Genomic DNA, 16,044 nt, shown 5'->3' on the forward strand with positions numbered 1-16,044 from the left:
CTCCAGAAACACATCCAGGCCCCTCTTGAATTCCTTTATTGTACTCACCATCACCACCTCCTCAGGCAGAGAGTTCCATAGTCTCACTGCTCTTACCGTAAAGAACCCTTTTCTATGTTTGTGTACAAACCTTCTTTCCTCCAAACGCAGAGGATGTCCCCTCGTCACAGTCACAGTCCTGGGGATAAATAGATGATGGGATAGATCTCTGTACTGCCCCCTGATATATTTATACATAGTAATTAGATCTCCCCTCAGTCGTCTTTTTTCTAACGTGAATAACCCTAATTTTGATAATCTTTCAGGGTACTGTAGTTGCCCCATTCCAGTTATTACTTTAGTTGCCCTCCTCTGGACCCTCTCCAGCTCTGCTATGTCTGCCTTGTTTACAGGAGCCCAGAACTGTACACAGTACTCCATGTGTGGTCTGACCAGTGATGTGTAAAGTTGTAGGAATATGTTCTCATCACGGGCATCTATGCCCCTTTTGATGCAACCCATTATCTTATTGGCCTTGGCAGCCGCTGCCTGACACTGTTTTTTGCAGCTTAGTTTGCTGTTTATTAAAATTCCTAGATCCTTTTCCATGTCAGTGTTACCGAGTGTTTTACCATTTAGTATGTACGGGTGACTTGCATTATTCCTTCCCATGTGCATAACTTTACATTTCTCAGTGTTAAACCTCATCTGCCACTTATCTGCCCAAGCCTCCAATCTATCCAGATCCCTCTGTAGTAGTATACTGTCCTCTTCAGTGTTAATTACTTTACATATTTTTTATATTCATGTAAATTAGGTATTTGGAGCACCAGGGGGCTGGCCATAGTGCTAAGAGCACCACTAGCACAACAGGACCTGTGCACTCTGTACTCCCTCCTCCCCTGTGTTCTACGGCAGCACCGAATCTCAGTGACTTGCCGCCTGAGCAATGGATCTGATGAGCACTGCTCCCATTGAAGTAAACCTTGCAGTAACCAGCTTTGTCCGTTGCACAATGGACGGAGCTGTGTGATTCCGGTGCCGGAGCTATTCAGATATTGATGGCCTAATCCCTTTAATGCTTTTACTCTTTATGTTTCTTCTCTTTGCATCAGTTTTGGCAAGAAAATCGTCCAGACTATCTGAACATCCAGCTGTACCTCAGCCAAACAGATGGAATACAGGTAAGGCAAGAACAGCCCTCATCTCAGTGATGTTGCTCATATAGCTTCAGAATTACATCCAAGGAGACCATTACAGCCTTGTGGGCTGTTTCGTGTCTAGCCTCCTGCGGAAAAGCAATTTTCCTCTGCACGCCTGACTACTTCTCGAAATGTTTTTCTGGTTAACGGTTATTTTCCTCATACAAATATGAAAAACAGAATTTAATTTTCATATGGGTTGGATCAGGGTGAATGTGAAATGTATTTGAAAGAACTTAGTATATTTTCTAGTGACCCTTTCAGAAGATCTAGGCTTTCTTTTTCTAGGTAAGATGAGGACATATCACAGTAGCCAGGCTGGATCTAGATATTCAAGCTCCTACTTGATATTGGTCCACATCGCCACACCCCTTATTTGAGGATATAGGGGTCCAGTGCTTGTTTATTCCTTCCTTCCACCATTTTTTGCCTAAATGGTAATTTTATACCTTGGGGAAGTCTTTCACAGGTTCAAGCCATTTATAACAAAGTCAAGTTAGCAACAGGTTGGGACTTTACTCTCCAGTCACAGGTTTTCTTGGTACTTCAGAATGTGTCCTCACCAAATTGCCAAGGTTCATCATGCTAGCTGTTGGATCTACACTTGACAGTCATTGATTTACAGTAACTGCCCATTGTTTCCTCTTTCCCACCAACCCAGTGTTCCTGTCACAGATGTTCCAGCGACAGGTGGCAGGAGATCGGTGAGACTGGCAACACGTGGTTTGATCTGAAATGTTTTCCGTTAAGATCAAATGACGTCTGTGTTGTTTCTGGTGCTTGCCACACCTTCTTTCCCCAGGTGTGGCTATTATGGTCATTTAACCTTCTCTATTTATTGTTGTTTCTCCAACTATGCTATGAGGTTTATAGCTTCAGTTGGAGTTGTGGATAGCTGGGGTGTAGGTCTCGGCTGAGTTCCTGGTGCTGCCATAGCCACTTGAAGTTAAGTGTTTTCTTTCCCTTTTGTATTTTGTTTGGGTTATTTTGTGTGTTGCATTTCCCTGTCATTTGTATTAAGGCCTGAGGGAGACTCCTGTTTGTCCTTCCTTTTGGAGGAACAGGTTGTCTCAGTCCTGACAATAGTACCAGGGTCCTATAGGGTGAGTTAGGACACTAGGTATTCTGGTGTATGAACTCACCTACCTCTGGGGTCTGTTCATACTGGTAGTTAGTCAAGACTTTGATTAGGGTTTTACTAGGAGGTGTCCATCTCCTTTCCCTAGTTTCCAGGCCTTATTCCCTCACCCCTTTCCCTTCTATGTTTAGTGTAGTGTTTCCCTCCGACACCCGAACACAACAGTTCCTTTTTCTAAGGAACATTTCGCCCCACCCTACAAATCTATCTCCCACAAACATGCACAGTTCTCAAAAAAGGCTAGCTGGCCACCCTACCTCGTGTATACAGTAGGGTCCACTGGCTTCTACTCCACCTACTCCTTGTCTGCCCCTGTATGCAGAAGTCAACCACTATTGGTGGCTTTGACGTCTATCTTCAGGCTTAAGGATTTTTCCAACCTCATAAATGATGTATGATAACTATAATATGTCAGGAAGCCGATGATCATCAGTGAACCATCGATCGGCCTCCCTGAGCGCTTCGCAGGCGATTGGAAGAAGTACCACTCATTTATTATCTCTTGTGAGCTCCTCTTCGCCCTGAAGCCACGCACGTATCCCACTGATTATATCAAAGTACGTACGGCTATCTCTCTCCTCTCGGGGCCTCCCCAGACCTGGGCACACCAGTTACTTCAGGCCGATGATCCGGTGCTTTCTACTTGGGAGTCCTTTGTCACTGCTATGCAGGGACTGTATGATGATCCACTACGGGATTCAACTGCCAGGAGTACTCTGCGTAAACTCCACCAAGACAGACGTCCGGTGGAAGACTATATCACCGAGTTCCGTAAGGTTGCCCCGGAAACCGGACTAAACGAGATCGCTCTCGTAGACCAGTTCCGGATTGGACTGTCGGAGCCCTTGAAGGACGAACTCGCCCGCATCGGAGTACCGATACCCTAGAGGCCCTGATGCACCAGGTCACTCACCTGGACCGACACTTCCGCGAGAGGCGTCAGGAGAGGCAGCTGACACAACAACCACCAGCACGATGACCGGAATCCCTGCCTCTCCCAGGGCCGTTTCCCGCTCCCACGCTCGGAGATGTCACCCCGGAAGAACCCATGCAGATTGCGGTTGTTCGTGGCCCACTTTCTGCAGTCAAAAGGACCAGAAGGCAGGCACTGCGCCTGTGCCTATACTGCGCCAAACCAGGCCACTTCTTGAAGGACTGCCCCATCAAACCTCCGGCAGGTAGGCCAGACGTATCTTCACCTTGTGTTACCCCTCCAATATACAACCAGTAATCTCACCTTACCATTCCTGTTTTCCTACAGTTGGACAAGAATGGCATTAATCTCTCTGCCATTATCGACTGCAGCTGTTTCATGGACGAGGAACCGGCTCTTCAGTTGGGGATTCCATTGCGTCCGAAGAGTAATCCATTCCAGCTGCACATGGTGGGCGGCAGCACCCTCCAGACCGGTCCATCGCCATGGAATCCCATCCTATGCTCCTCCGCATCGGCAACCATCACTCCGCACTATTCATATGGGACATCGTGCCTTCTCCATTGTTCCCTGTCATCCTGGGTATCCCCTGACTCCATAAACACAATCCTTTGATTGACTGGCCCACTGGATCCATTACCTTTCGTTTCCCTCCCAGCTCCGTGGTGAGTGTTCTTTCCATCAACAAACCTCCTACAGCCCTTGGTACCCTCGAGCACACCCTACCAGACAAATATCAGGAGTTTGAGAAGAAGGGTGCCAATACCTTGCTGCCCCACAGGCCGTAGGATTTCCCCATAGACCTACTCCCTGGGGCCCCGTTGCTATATGGGCGCCTGTATAATCTCTCGGAATCAGAATCAGCAATTGCTAGAACCGGTGGCCTTCTACTCCCGCAAACTCACCGAGGCTGAACGAAATTATGACATCGGCAAACGGGAATTTGTCGCCATCAAGAATGCCCTGGAAGAGTGGCGCCACTTACTCGAGGGAGCAGAAATCTGGTGGTGGTCTATACAGATCACCGGAATTTCGAATATCTCCGTAACGCTAAGCGATTGAGACCCTGGTGGGCCCTCTTTTTCTCTCGCTTCCCTCTACAGATCACCTACAGGGCCGGGTCCAAAAACGGCAAGGCTGACGCTTTATCCCGAAGGGATTGTTCTGAGACCGGGCCTGCGTCTCCAGAACCTATCCTGCCAGCAGCTTTCTTCCTAGCTACCCGTCACTCCCTAATCGAAGGAATCCGAAAAGCCAGTTCACTGGTTCCAGAGGAGGCTGCCCACCTACCGCTCAAACAGGGACTGTGTTACCACCTCCAATGGATCTACGTTCCTGCCTCCCAACGGATACCTGTACTGCAACATTGCCACGACCACCCAACAGCAGGCCACAGGGGCTGGCGTAACACTCAGGAGTATGTCCTACGCCACTTCTGGTGGCCTTCCCTGGCGGCGGATGTACGCTCCTCCGTAGAGACCTGTTCTATTTGTGCAATCCACAAGCGTCCCACTAACCAACCTGTTGGCCTACTACAACCTCTGCCAATACCATCGGCACCTTGGAGAGATATTACAATGGACTTTGTCGTGGAGTTACCTTCTTCACAATCCTGTACCACCATCATGGTGGTGGTGGACCGGTGGACCAAGATGGCCCACTTTATCCCAACGTCTAACCTCCCTAATGCCCAGGAGACCTCTAACCTCTTCCTACAACATGTGTTCCAGCTCCATGGCCTCCTGGATAACATTGTCTCTGACAGGGGCTCCTAATTCACGTGCCGATTCTGGAAACACTTCTGCCAGAGTCTCCACATCACTCGCAGCCTATCTTCCACATATCATCCACAAACCAACGGGCAAACCGAGAGGACCAATCAAACAATGGAGCAATATCTCAGGTGTTACTCCTCATATCTGCAAGCCATCTCCCCCTGGCTGAATTAACATACAACAACCACCAGCATTCATCCACCGGTCTCTCTCCATTCTTTGGCAACTACGGATATCACCCCTTAACTCTTCCAGACCTACCTATTAACACCCCAGTACCAGAGGTGGCCCAGTGGCTCCGACACCTCCAAAAACTACGGCGTGGGGTCCTTGAGTATCTCGTCCACTGGAAGAGGTACGGTCCCGAGGAGCGTTCCTGGGAGCCCTCAGAGGGGGTCAATGTGGATGCCAAGGTACGGGTATTCCATCAGGCCCATCCTGAGAGGCCTTCTCGAGGTCGCGTCCAGAGGCCGCTCCTTGGTGGGGGGCTCTGTCAGGAAGCCGGGGACGTCATCTTCCCCCGGGGTCGGAGGGTGCAGTGGTGATAGCGACATTACCTGCACTACAACTCCTGTATAACATTTGCACATCCTACATATCAGTGACATTCAGTTTAATATTTTTGCCGCTGGTGACAGCAACATTACCTGCGCTACATCTCCTCTATAACGTTTGCACATCCTAAATATCAGTGACATTCAGTATAATTTATTTGCACATACACTTACAAAACCTGCGCTACTATACGTGTGACATACTTGCAAGCATATATACCATTTAATATGCTCAAGGCGAGCAGTAAGGGACGGGAAAGTGGCCGTGCTGCTAATGGTGCACGCAGAGGCAGTGGCCCTGGGCGCGGTGAAACTGTGCCTGCTGCCAGAGCACAAGAAACACACTCATCCACAATACCTAGCTTCATGTCCCAGTTTGCAGGGCGGCACATGACACCACTCTCGAAGTCACACCAGTGCGACCAGGTGGTCGGTTGGATTGCAGCAGATAATGCTTCCAGTCGGTTAAGCACCACCCTGTCTTCCACAAAGTCCAGTCTCAGTAGCCAAGAGTCTGGTCAACAGAATCCTCACCCTGATTCTCCTTTTCTCCCACCATGGAGAGTCTTGGCAAACAAGTGATCCCACACTCGGATATCCCGAGGAGCTCTTTTCATCGCCATTCCTTGATTCGGCCCTCTTGCCAAGCCAGCTTGAAGAGGGACATGAGGAGATCTTGTGCACTGATTCCCAAACTCTTGATTATCCACAGTCAGAAAGAAATGACAATTAGTGTTTCACGAGGTGGATGATGATGATGAGACACAGTTGCCAATAAGTCAACCACAATTAGTGTCTCAAGAGGTTCATGATGAGGATGAGACAAAGTTGTCAATAACTGTGGTTCATGTTAGGTCAACAAGTCAGGAGGATGACCAGAGTGAGGGAGTAGAAGAGGTGGTGGACGATGAATTCACTGACCCAACCTGGGTGTCACGGTGTAACAGTCTGGGGAGGAAGAGACCGCAAGTACAGTACAGCAGACAAGGAGACTGAAGCAAAAAAAACGGCTTTATTAAGGAGCAAAATGAAACTGCCGGAAAACCTGAATAACAGTACAGTACCACCGCACCAGAGGCACAATGGGTCAATGACAGGAATGGCATGAACAGGTGAACATAAATCATCAACAATGGTACAGGAATTTTGCATAGACACAGAATGAGCTAAACAGCAAACAGACAGCTTACAAGCTACTCTCAACACTTATTTCCTATCTAGCCCTGCTACCCAGGGGACGCTTCTACAGCGCACTGACTAAGTCCCTGACTCTATAACCTATCACAGTTTGGCACCGGTGCCACTCACAGTTCTGCAGATTCTCCTGGATCCAAAAACATGCAGTCTGGCTCCAGGTCCGGTCGCTTGCTTGTCTGTCTTTCTCTCTCTCTCTCTGGTTACAGCAGATGCAGATCTTCACCTAGTTTCAGCTTTGGCAGGAAGGATCCGGCTTGTACTGGTCTCTGACACACGATCCCACTCCTCTGGAACACACTGTGCAGTCTCTTTCTCTGGGTCACAGCTGCAGCACTTCAGTTAAGAGTCTATCTTGGCCTGTCTCAAACACAGCCAGCTTCTCAGGACTCCATGAATCAGGCTCTGTGTCCCATCACTAGCCTTTACTTGGCTCCTAACATGGCAGCCATCCTCACAGCTACCAAGGTACACAGTCCTCCAGCCAGGACTCAAACCCCGGGAACTTCTGGCTCCTCCTACCTCTTGTGCATCTCAGAAAAAGTTCAGCTTCCTCTACTCAGAGCCACAGCGACCTCTAGTGGCTGAAATAAGTCATCACAGTCTATGTAACACCATATTGTAGATATCTGTGCAAAGAACAGTATTATAGGGGCTGACCCTTACAACGGGACGCCAAGGCGCTCGCTCTCCTCGCATCCCGACTCTTTGCAGGAGTGAGGACGCGCACAGAGTCCTCGTCTCCTAGGTGATAGGGGTCAGGACGGACCGGCCGCGCCCGTCTCCTCTGCGCGGCCTGCGTCCTCAGTTCCCCGAGCTACCAGGGGAGGTCTGAGCACCGAGCTGCGCACTCGGTGCTCAGCTGTATTATCTAGTGTGACCCCACATGACCCCAGCTAGTCACATGACCCCAGCTAGCCAGTATTTAACAGGCAGCCTGCTGGCCATAGCTTTCCTGTTATTTTAGGTTCCTGGCAATTTTTGGTTTTCTAGTATACTTACCTGATCCTGTGTTCCCTGACGATCCTCTGCCTGCTCCTCCTGTACTGACGCTACTTTCCTGGTGTTCTGACCCCGGCTTCATCTGATTCTTTGCGGACTCCTGTTGTACTTTGCTACTCTCCTGGTATTTGACCTCGGCTTCTCCTGACTATTCTCTGTACTACTCTAGGTATTGACCCGGTCCGTTCACAATCCGTTATTTGTCTCGTCTGTCCTCCCTGCATGTATCCTAAGTTAGGGACTGCCGTCCAGTTGTCCCCTGTCATCAGGACTCGCGAGGCAAGTAGGCAGGGGTGAGGGTGGAAGCGTTGTGTGTATGTGTACGTGTGTAGTGTGTGTATGTGTACGTGACCATTACATTGGGAATGTGGCAAGGCGAGGACAGCAGTACAGAGGGGGAGAGATCCGCAGCACCGCAAAAGGCTGGAAGAGGCAGTGGAGTGGCAAAAGGGAGAAGGGCGGGCCACACCAAATTGACCCACAACTGTTCCCCGGAGCACCCCCTTGCGGCAATCTCCCTTGCCAAGGGTAGCTGTTCCGCAGTCTGGCACTTTTTTGGGAAAGTGCGGCCGATAAAAAAATTGTCATTTGCAACCTGTGCCATACAAAATGAGCAGGGGTGTGAACACTAGCAACCTCACCACCACCAGCATAATCTGCCACATGGCACCCTAATAGGTGGGCCGAACGCCTGGGTCCACAATCAGTGTCTGCGGGTCACACCACTGCCTCCTCTTCCACTGTGTTACGTGCTGGCCAATCCCCGGTCCAAAACGGAGGCATGGATGCCTCCCACCCTGCACCTGGACCTTCGCAAGCACCATCAGCTAGCACATCCACTTCTGTGTCCCAGCGCAGTGTACAGATGTCCATACCCCAGGCCTTAGAACGAAAGCTCAAATACCCAGCCACCCACCCACAGGCCATAGCACTAAATGCGCACCTTTCCAAATTGCTGGCCCTGGAAATATTGCCAGTTAGGCTTGTGGACACTAAGGCTTTCCGCAGCCTGATGGTGGCGGCGGTCCCTCAGTCCCCAACTGCCACTATTTTTTCCTGGTGTGCCGCCCTGGCCTTACACCAGCATGTGTCCCATAACATCACCCGTGCCCTGACCAACGCAGTTATTGGGAAGGTCCACTTAACGACTGACACATGGACAAGTGCTTTTTGCCAGGGACGCTACATTTCCCTGACAGCACACTGGGTGAACGCTGTGGAGGCCCGGGAGCGAGTCGTACCCTGGGATGGCATAGGTGCTATCGACGCCAAGGATTGCGGGCCCTACTTCATCAGGATTTCTGCCACCACCTACATTAGTGGCTGCAACCCCCCCTCTCCTCCACCTCCACTTCCACCTCTGAATTCTCATCTTGCAGCACCAGTCAGCCATCAGTCAGTAGATGGAAGCAGTGTAGCACTGCAGTGGGGAAGCGACAACAGGCCGTGCTGAAACTAGTTTGCTTAGGTGACAAACAGCACACCGTCTGACCAGACTGAGCTGTGGCTCTTGCCACACAACCTACAACCAGGCATGGTTATGTCTGATAATGGCCGTAACTTGGTGGTGGCTTTGGAGCTCAGCAAGCTCACACACACACCATGCCTAGCCCACGTGTTCAACTTAGTGGTGCAGTGGTTTCTCAAAACCTACCCCAATTTGCCTGAGCTACTGGTGTGTGCCCATTTCCGAAAGTCATCTACAGCTGCCGCCGGTCTGGCAACACTTGCAGCACTTGCAATTGGCAGCTCATTGACTGTTGTGTGACGTGAGCACGCGCTGGAACTCCACATTCTACATGTTGGCCAGGCTTTGTGAGCAGCAGAGAGCAGTAGTGGAATACCAGCTGCAACATGGTTGTCACCTTTCCAGTCAGCTTCCGCTCTTCACAAGCGACGAGTGGGCATGGATGTCTGACCTCTGTGAGGTTTTACGCAACTTTGAGGAATCAACACAGATGGTGAGCGGCGATGCCGCTATTATCAGTGTAACCATCCCACTTCTGTGTCTACTGAAACGCTCGCTGCTCACAATAAAAGCGGACGCTTGCATGTGTAAGAGGTGGAAATGGGGGAAGACAGTACACAGGGTGATAGCCAGACCACCCTCAGTTCGTCTTCCTCAGCGCGAATTGGATGATGATGTGGAGGAGGAGGAGATACAGGAGACAGTTGCCTCCGCTACAGAGGGTAATACCCATAGCAGGTTTATTCCATCTGTTCAGCGTGGATGGGCCAAAGAGGAGGAAGAGGATGAGGAGATTGAGAGTCATCCTCCTGATGAGGACAGCGAAGTCCTTGTCTGTTGGGACTCTGGCACACATGGCTGACTTTATGTTATGCTGCCTTTCCCGTGACCCTTGCGTTAGACGCATTTTTGCCAACACTGATTACTGGTTGTTCACCCTTCTCGACCCCCGCTACAAAGAGAACTTCTCATCTCTCATTCCTGTGGTGGAGAGGACTACCAAAATGGTGCAATACCAGAAGGTCCTTGTGGAAAAATTGCTCCAAAAATTTCCATCTGACTACGCTGGCGGCAGAGTAAGTAGTTCATTAGGCAATCGAGGAGGGGAGATGAGGGGAACACACAGCAGTTCCAACAGAGGCCAGGGCAACACTCTCCAAAGCCTGGGACAGTTTCATGGCACCCCCCGCCAGAACCCTCACCCTGATGCGCGGCCCAGTGTCACAAGGAGGGAAATGTTTTGGAAGATGGTGAAGGAGTATGTAGCAGACCGTGTCAGCGTCCTCAATGATCCTCAGTGCCTTACAACTACTGGGTGTCCAAGCTGGACACGTGGCACAAACTGGCACTCTACGCCTCAGCAGCACACCCTCACCCCTAATGTTTTAGATGGTCAGATCAGCAGCAGGCACTCGCCCCTAATGTTTTAGATGGTCAGCTCAGCAGCAGGCCCTCGCCCAAAATGTTTTAGAGGTTCAGCTCAGCAGCAGACCCCTCACCTCTAATAGTTTTAGAGGGTCAAACAGCAGGTTCTCGCCCATAATGTTTTAGATGGTAAGATCAGCAGCAGGTCCTCGCCCCAAATGTTTTAGATGGTCAGATGAGCAGCAGGCCCTCGCCCCAAATGTTTTAGAGGGTCAACTCAGCAGCAGACCCTCGCCCCTAATGTTTTTAGATGGTCAGATCAACCAGCAGGCCCTTGCTCCTAATGTTTTAGAGGGTCACTTGCAGGCCATCAATCATAATTTTTCAAGGCGTGTATGATGCCCTCCTTTATGTGTAATAAAGGGTGTATTGGAGTGCCGGTTCCTTGTAACTTTTGGCAGCCCTTTCCCTTAGTGCATAGGCTTAGGAGTGTATAGGAGTCCCACTACCTGAACAATTGTACCACAATGTGAATGAGGCCCTCCTTTATGTGATATACAGGTTGTATCGGAGTGCCTCTTCCTAGTAATTTTTAGCAGGCACTTGCACTTTATATACAGTTAAGGCTACTTTCCACTCTGGTGTTTTGGCTTTCCGTTTGTGAGATCCGTTCAGGGTTCTCACAAGCGATCCAAAACAGATCAGTTTTGCCCTAATGCATTCTGAATGGAAAAGGATCCGCTCAGAATGCATCAGTTTGCCTCCATTCCGCTTTGGAGGCGGACACCAAAAGGTTGCTTGCAGCGTTTTGGAGTCCGTCTGACGAAACTTAGCCAAAGGGATCCGTTCTGACACGCAATGTAAGTCAATGGGGAGGGATCCGTTTTCTATGACACAATCTGGCACAATAGAAAACGGATTCGTTCTCCATTGACTTTCAATGGTGTTCAAAACGGATCCGTTTTGGCTATGTTAAAGAAGACGTTTGTATTATCTGAACGGGTCTGTCTGTGCAGATCATGACGGATCCGCACCAAACGCGAGTGTGAAAGTAACCTAAATATACAGGAAAGAATGTTTCATAACAATTTTTCCTCTAAAATCGATTTTATCTTCGGTTTGGTGCGTATTATTGTCAGTGTGTAAAAGTGGCGTACTACCCGGACAACATCGTTCCCAGCAGTGATCTGGGAGTCCAAGATGCATTCAGACATCCTCCCCATGCTGTTCCCGAACCATTTCAGTGGTGTTTCCATCAATTTCTGACCTTTTCCTGTGAACCAGACACCCTCCCCTCTTTAGATCAGGGGGTGCCTGGTTTAATGCTTGAGTTCTCCCATTGACTTCCATTGTGCTCTGGGGCTCTGTAGAGCACCAGAGCATCCCAAAGTGTTCTACTCAAGCACCGAGCACTCTTGGTGCTCGATCAACACTAGTGACTATCCTATTCAGTATACCGTTGTTGAGTCGAAACCTTGACTAACCTTTTCAGTAGTCAAACAGTTGACTATTCTTTACAGTACAGTGATCCCTCAAGATACAATGGCTTCAGGATACAATATTTTCAACATACAGTGGTCATTTCTGACCCATCGTAAGTTGAAACCAGACTCAACATACAATTGCCTCAGACTCAGACCCAACCAATCAAAGCCACTTCTCTGGTAAAATAGCTGTATCAGTTGCTAGTTAGCAGCTATTCCTGACTGTATACTGTAAGAACCTTGTTCTATCTTTCTTAGTTATCTGCTTATTTTTCTTAAATCTTCATTTTCCCTTATCTTAAATTATATTTTGGGGCTCTGGACCGATTACTCAAGTTATAATACGTTTCAAACATACAATGGTCATCTGGAACCAATTTAATATTGCAACTTGAGGGACCCACTGTACAGTTGAGTTGAAAATTTGTCTATCCTTAGAGTACAGTTGAGTCGAAAAGTTTGATAATCCTATAGAGTATTGTTGAGTCAAAAAGTTGACAATCCTTTACAATACAGTTTGAGTTAAAAAGTTGAACTCTCCTATAGAGTAGAGTTGAGTTGAACAGTTGACTATCCTTTACGGTACCAGCTGAGGTAAAGGTAGACCGGCCCCATACAACATGACTATTTTGGCATAATCTGGCAAAAGAATCCTCTAGTTACTGGTATGTTAAACATACACGTCAGGATAATTTTTCCACGTGTGCCAAAACATTCATTCCCCCCCCCGCTCCTAGAGACTAATTAGCATATTATAAAAGTTAGATTTCTGGCGTAACTGGGGCATAGATAAATGTAGGAACAGGCTTGTTAGGTTCAGCTGACATTAGAACATCGCTAATGTCAGCTAGCTTATAGGGTTAAATCTGGTGACAGAAACCCTTTAAATGTACATGAGTCTGAGAAAGATCAGCTGAATACCATATTATACACGTGGGGGTCGGTGCGCCTACCTTAACTCATCTTCTCATTCATATCAATGGCTCATAGTCGACCTCTGTCTTGTGGCAGAATCAGTAGTAGCTGTTGCCCCCCCCTTGGGTCTATGATGTCTTGGAGACAGGAACACAGACACAGCAGTGATACGGCGAATGTTATCAGAGCCGCGCACAATGTGTAATCCCTTTGTTCGCAATTTTTTATGGATCCCACTGTGCCATTTCTTGCAGGAAATAATTGGTGAAAAATACCAGGCTTTGAACGCTCGGCATATTATCGGACGCCCTCGCTGGAAACTTTTGTTTGATGAGATTGCCAAATCTAATAGAACAGTAAGTAGCTGTCTGAGGTATTGTTCAGGGATCACGGAGGGGGGGTGGTGGTGTCCAACGCACTGCATTATCGACAGTCTGTAGCTCTGGTAGTTTTTTTTTTTTCGAATAAAACCCAAAGTCAGAGCCTCTAATGTCACTTGTAATTCCCATGTCATGGAGGAAAAAAGGAGACGTCACAAAAGCTGATAGGAGTTTATTCCTAAAAAGGCGCCAGAGTACAATGTGTATATGTGAAATTTAAAGGGGATGTACAAAATGAATAAAACATGGTTGCTTTCTTCCAAGAAAAAGCAAAAAAAAAAAAAAAAAAAAACTAACAAAAGACAGTACCACTCCTGTCCATGCATTCTGACTATTGTCAGCACCTTACCATTGTGTTTATCGACTCTTCTTATTACCAAGTCCCATCACTGAAATCTCTTATTCCCTGTAATGGCGCTGCATTACGCTTAGGCTACTTTCACACTAGCGGACACGGACCTCCGGCAGGCTGTTCCGTTCGGGTGAACAGCCTGTCAGATCCGTCCTGCCGCCAGTGACCGTGTGCCCTCCGGACGTGCCGCTCCGTCCCATTGACTATAATGGGGGTGGGGCGGAGTTCCGGCGAGGCACGGCAGAGCACGCGAGAGGCTGCTGGAATAAAAACTGCAACATGTCCGACATTTATTCCGGCAGCCTCTCGCTGGCTCTGCCGTGCCTCCGCCGGAACTCCGCACCGCCCCCCATTATAGTCATGGGGACGGAGCGTCAGTCCGGGGGCACACGGTCACTGGCGGCAGGACGAATCCGACAGGCTGTTCACCCGACAGAATTTGGTGCACGCCATGTACTCATCAGTGATCACACTTCCTGAGAAGGAAGAAGAGCGTCCCTCCCTTCTCACTTTCATGTGGCCGGCCTCTGCCTTCAATGTAAATGCGAAGCAGGCTACCTCACATAATGGGCAACATGGAGTTAATGTGAAGTACATGATCAGTAGAGATGAGTGAAGTTATGGAAAATTGGATTCGGCTGCTTCGTCGAATTTCACAAAGAAATGGGTCACAAAGCGCATTTCTTTGTATGTAGCAGGCACAATAATAAGGAATGGCGATCACGCTGCTCCCTATCATTGAACCCCTCAGATACCGGGTTCATCGCTGATCGTAACATCTGAGGCTACCATTTAGGCCTTTCCAGGGTTAATCAGATTAATAAATACTCACCTTATCAATCTGATCACATAGAGCCCGTCACGGACACCTTGATTGAAGACACCACACAAAATCATACATCACCGCGCTCGAGATTCTGCATGGTATCTTCAATCCAGATGGCTTTGACAGCCTCTTTGTGAGCAAATGGATGAGGTGAGTATGTACGGTAGTTTTTTATTTATTTTTACCACCATTTCAGGGAAAATGTATTTAGCTACCACGAAGCACAAGGAAATTCGGTTTCACAGCGAATTGAATTTTTCCTGAAATTCAGATCAAAGTCAATTCGGACTTTATATTTCTGCGGGTGCTTCTTGGCACAGTATAGATTTGGTATTGCGTATAGTAATACTTTATTTGGTATCAAGCTCGAATTTCATATTCTGGTATTGTGACCACCCTAGTCTGAAGCTGACATTTTGAGGTGCTTTTAGTACCTCATCAGAGAAGTTGGACCTGCTTTCCTTGCATGATTTACCTGGAACTTGGATTATTTGTCATGTATAACAATGGCTTTGTATCTTCTTAGGAAATCTGTTGGAGTATTCTGCTGTGGGCCCAAAGGTCTTTCGAAAGATCTCCATAAGTTGTGTAACCGCCCCAATGCCTACGGGACCAGGTTTGAATACAACAAGGAATCCTTTAGCTGAAAAGAAATGTAGGAACAAGGGACTGAAGTGCAATTAAGGAAAACCAAAGAACATTAATCAATCACAATTCCCATCGAAGCAATTGACTCCATGCGATGGTTAGATGATTATCTTCAAGACACCATCACTTGCAGCTTATTCAATGCACTGTGTTTGTCAGAACAGACGTGATATGAGGTCTATGCACACCTAATGTTAAAAAATGTGGTAAAAACTGCTATGTGACCATGGCATGTGAATAGACCCCTATAGTTCTTATTTTCTCTTATGTTATGAAACCACTTGGAGCTTCTTGAAGCCACCTGAGATAACATTTCTAAGCAAGGTATCTATGTAGGTTATTTCCCCATGCCACTCATCAAATGGAGCTAAGTGGATAGATTAATTTTTAATTCCAAAAATATTAAATATTTCACTGTATATGATATATTATTTTCCTCACTAAGATTTTTTATTGTGTCCTTTCTGCAATACACAGAGGTCCCATATGTGGACAACTGTAATGTATTTGCTTGTCCATCATGTTCTGAGGTGTCACTGAAATTATATATATTTTTTTACTTTTACATTAGCGTCGCTGGATTGCGGCAGACAGTTCCGTCGCCAGAACTGCCTTCCGGATCCAGCAATCTGTATGCAAACGGATATCATTTGTAGACGATCTGGGTGCGGATCCGTCTCACAAATGTACTGCAATACCGGATCCATCTCTCCGGATAAACGGATCGGCATGCGCAGACCTCAAAACCGGATCCATTTTTCCAGAACACTAATACATTTCAATGTAAAATAATGCCGGCAAGTGTTCCGGAATTTTGGACGGAGAAAA

General features: G+C 48.0%; 1 protein-coding gene across 2 annotated transcripts in view; it reads left to right on the forward strand.

The window, feature by feature from the left end:
- Nucleotides 1-15,662, forward strand: part of NOX4 (NADPH oxidase 4) — a 260,925-nt gene extending 245,263 nt beyond the window's left edge. For both annotated transcript variants that reach the window (XM_040426362.1, XM_040426363.1), the window contains 3 exons: nt 1,095-1,163; nt 13,265-13,366; nt 15,095-15,662. In XM_040426362.1, coding sequence (XP_040282296.1) covers nt 1,095-1,163; nt 13,265-13,366; nt 15,095-15,151 — 228 coding nt within the window. In that variant the 3' untranslated portion in view covers nt 15,152-15,662. The remainder of the gene's footprint in view (nt 1-1,094; nt 1,164-13,264; nt 13,367-15,094) is intronic.
- The last annotated feature ends 382 nt before the right edge of the window (nt 15,663-16,044 follow it).

The sequence above is a fragment of the Bufo bufo genome, chromosome 3, assembly GCF_905171765.1.
Source record: "Bufo bufo chromosome 3, aBufBuf1.1, whole genome shotgun sequence".
In the NCBI taxonomy this organism is placed as follows: Eukaryota; Metazoa; Chordata; class Amphibia; order Anura; family Bufonidae; genus Bufo; species Bufo bufo.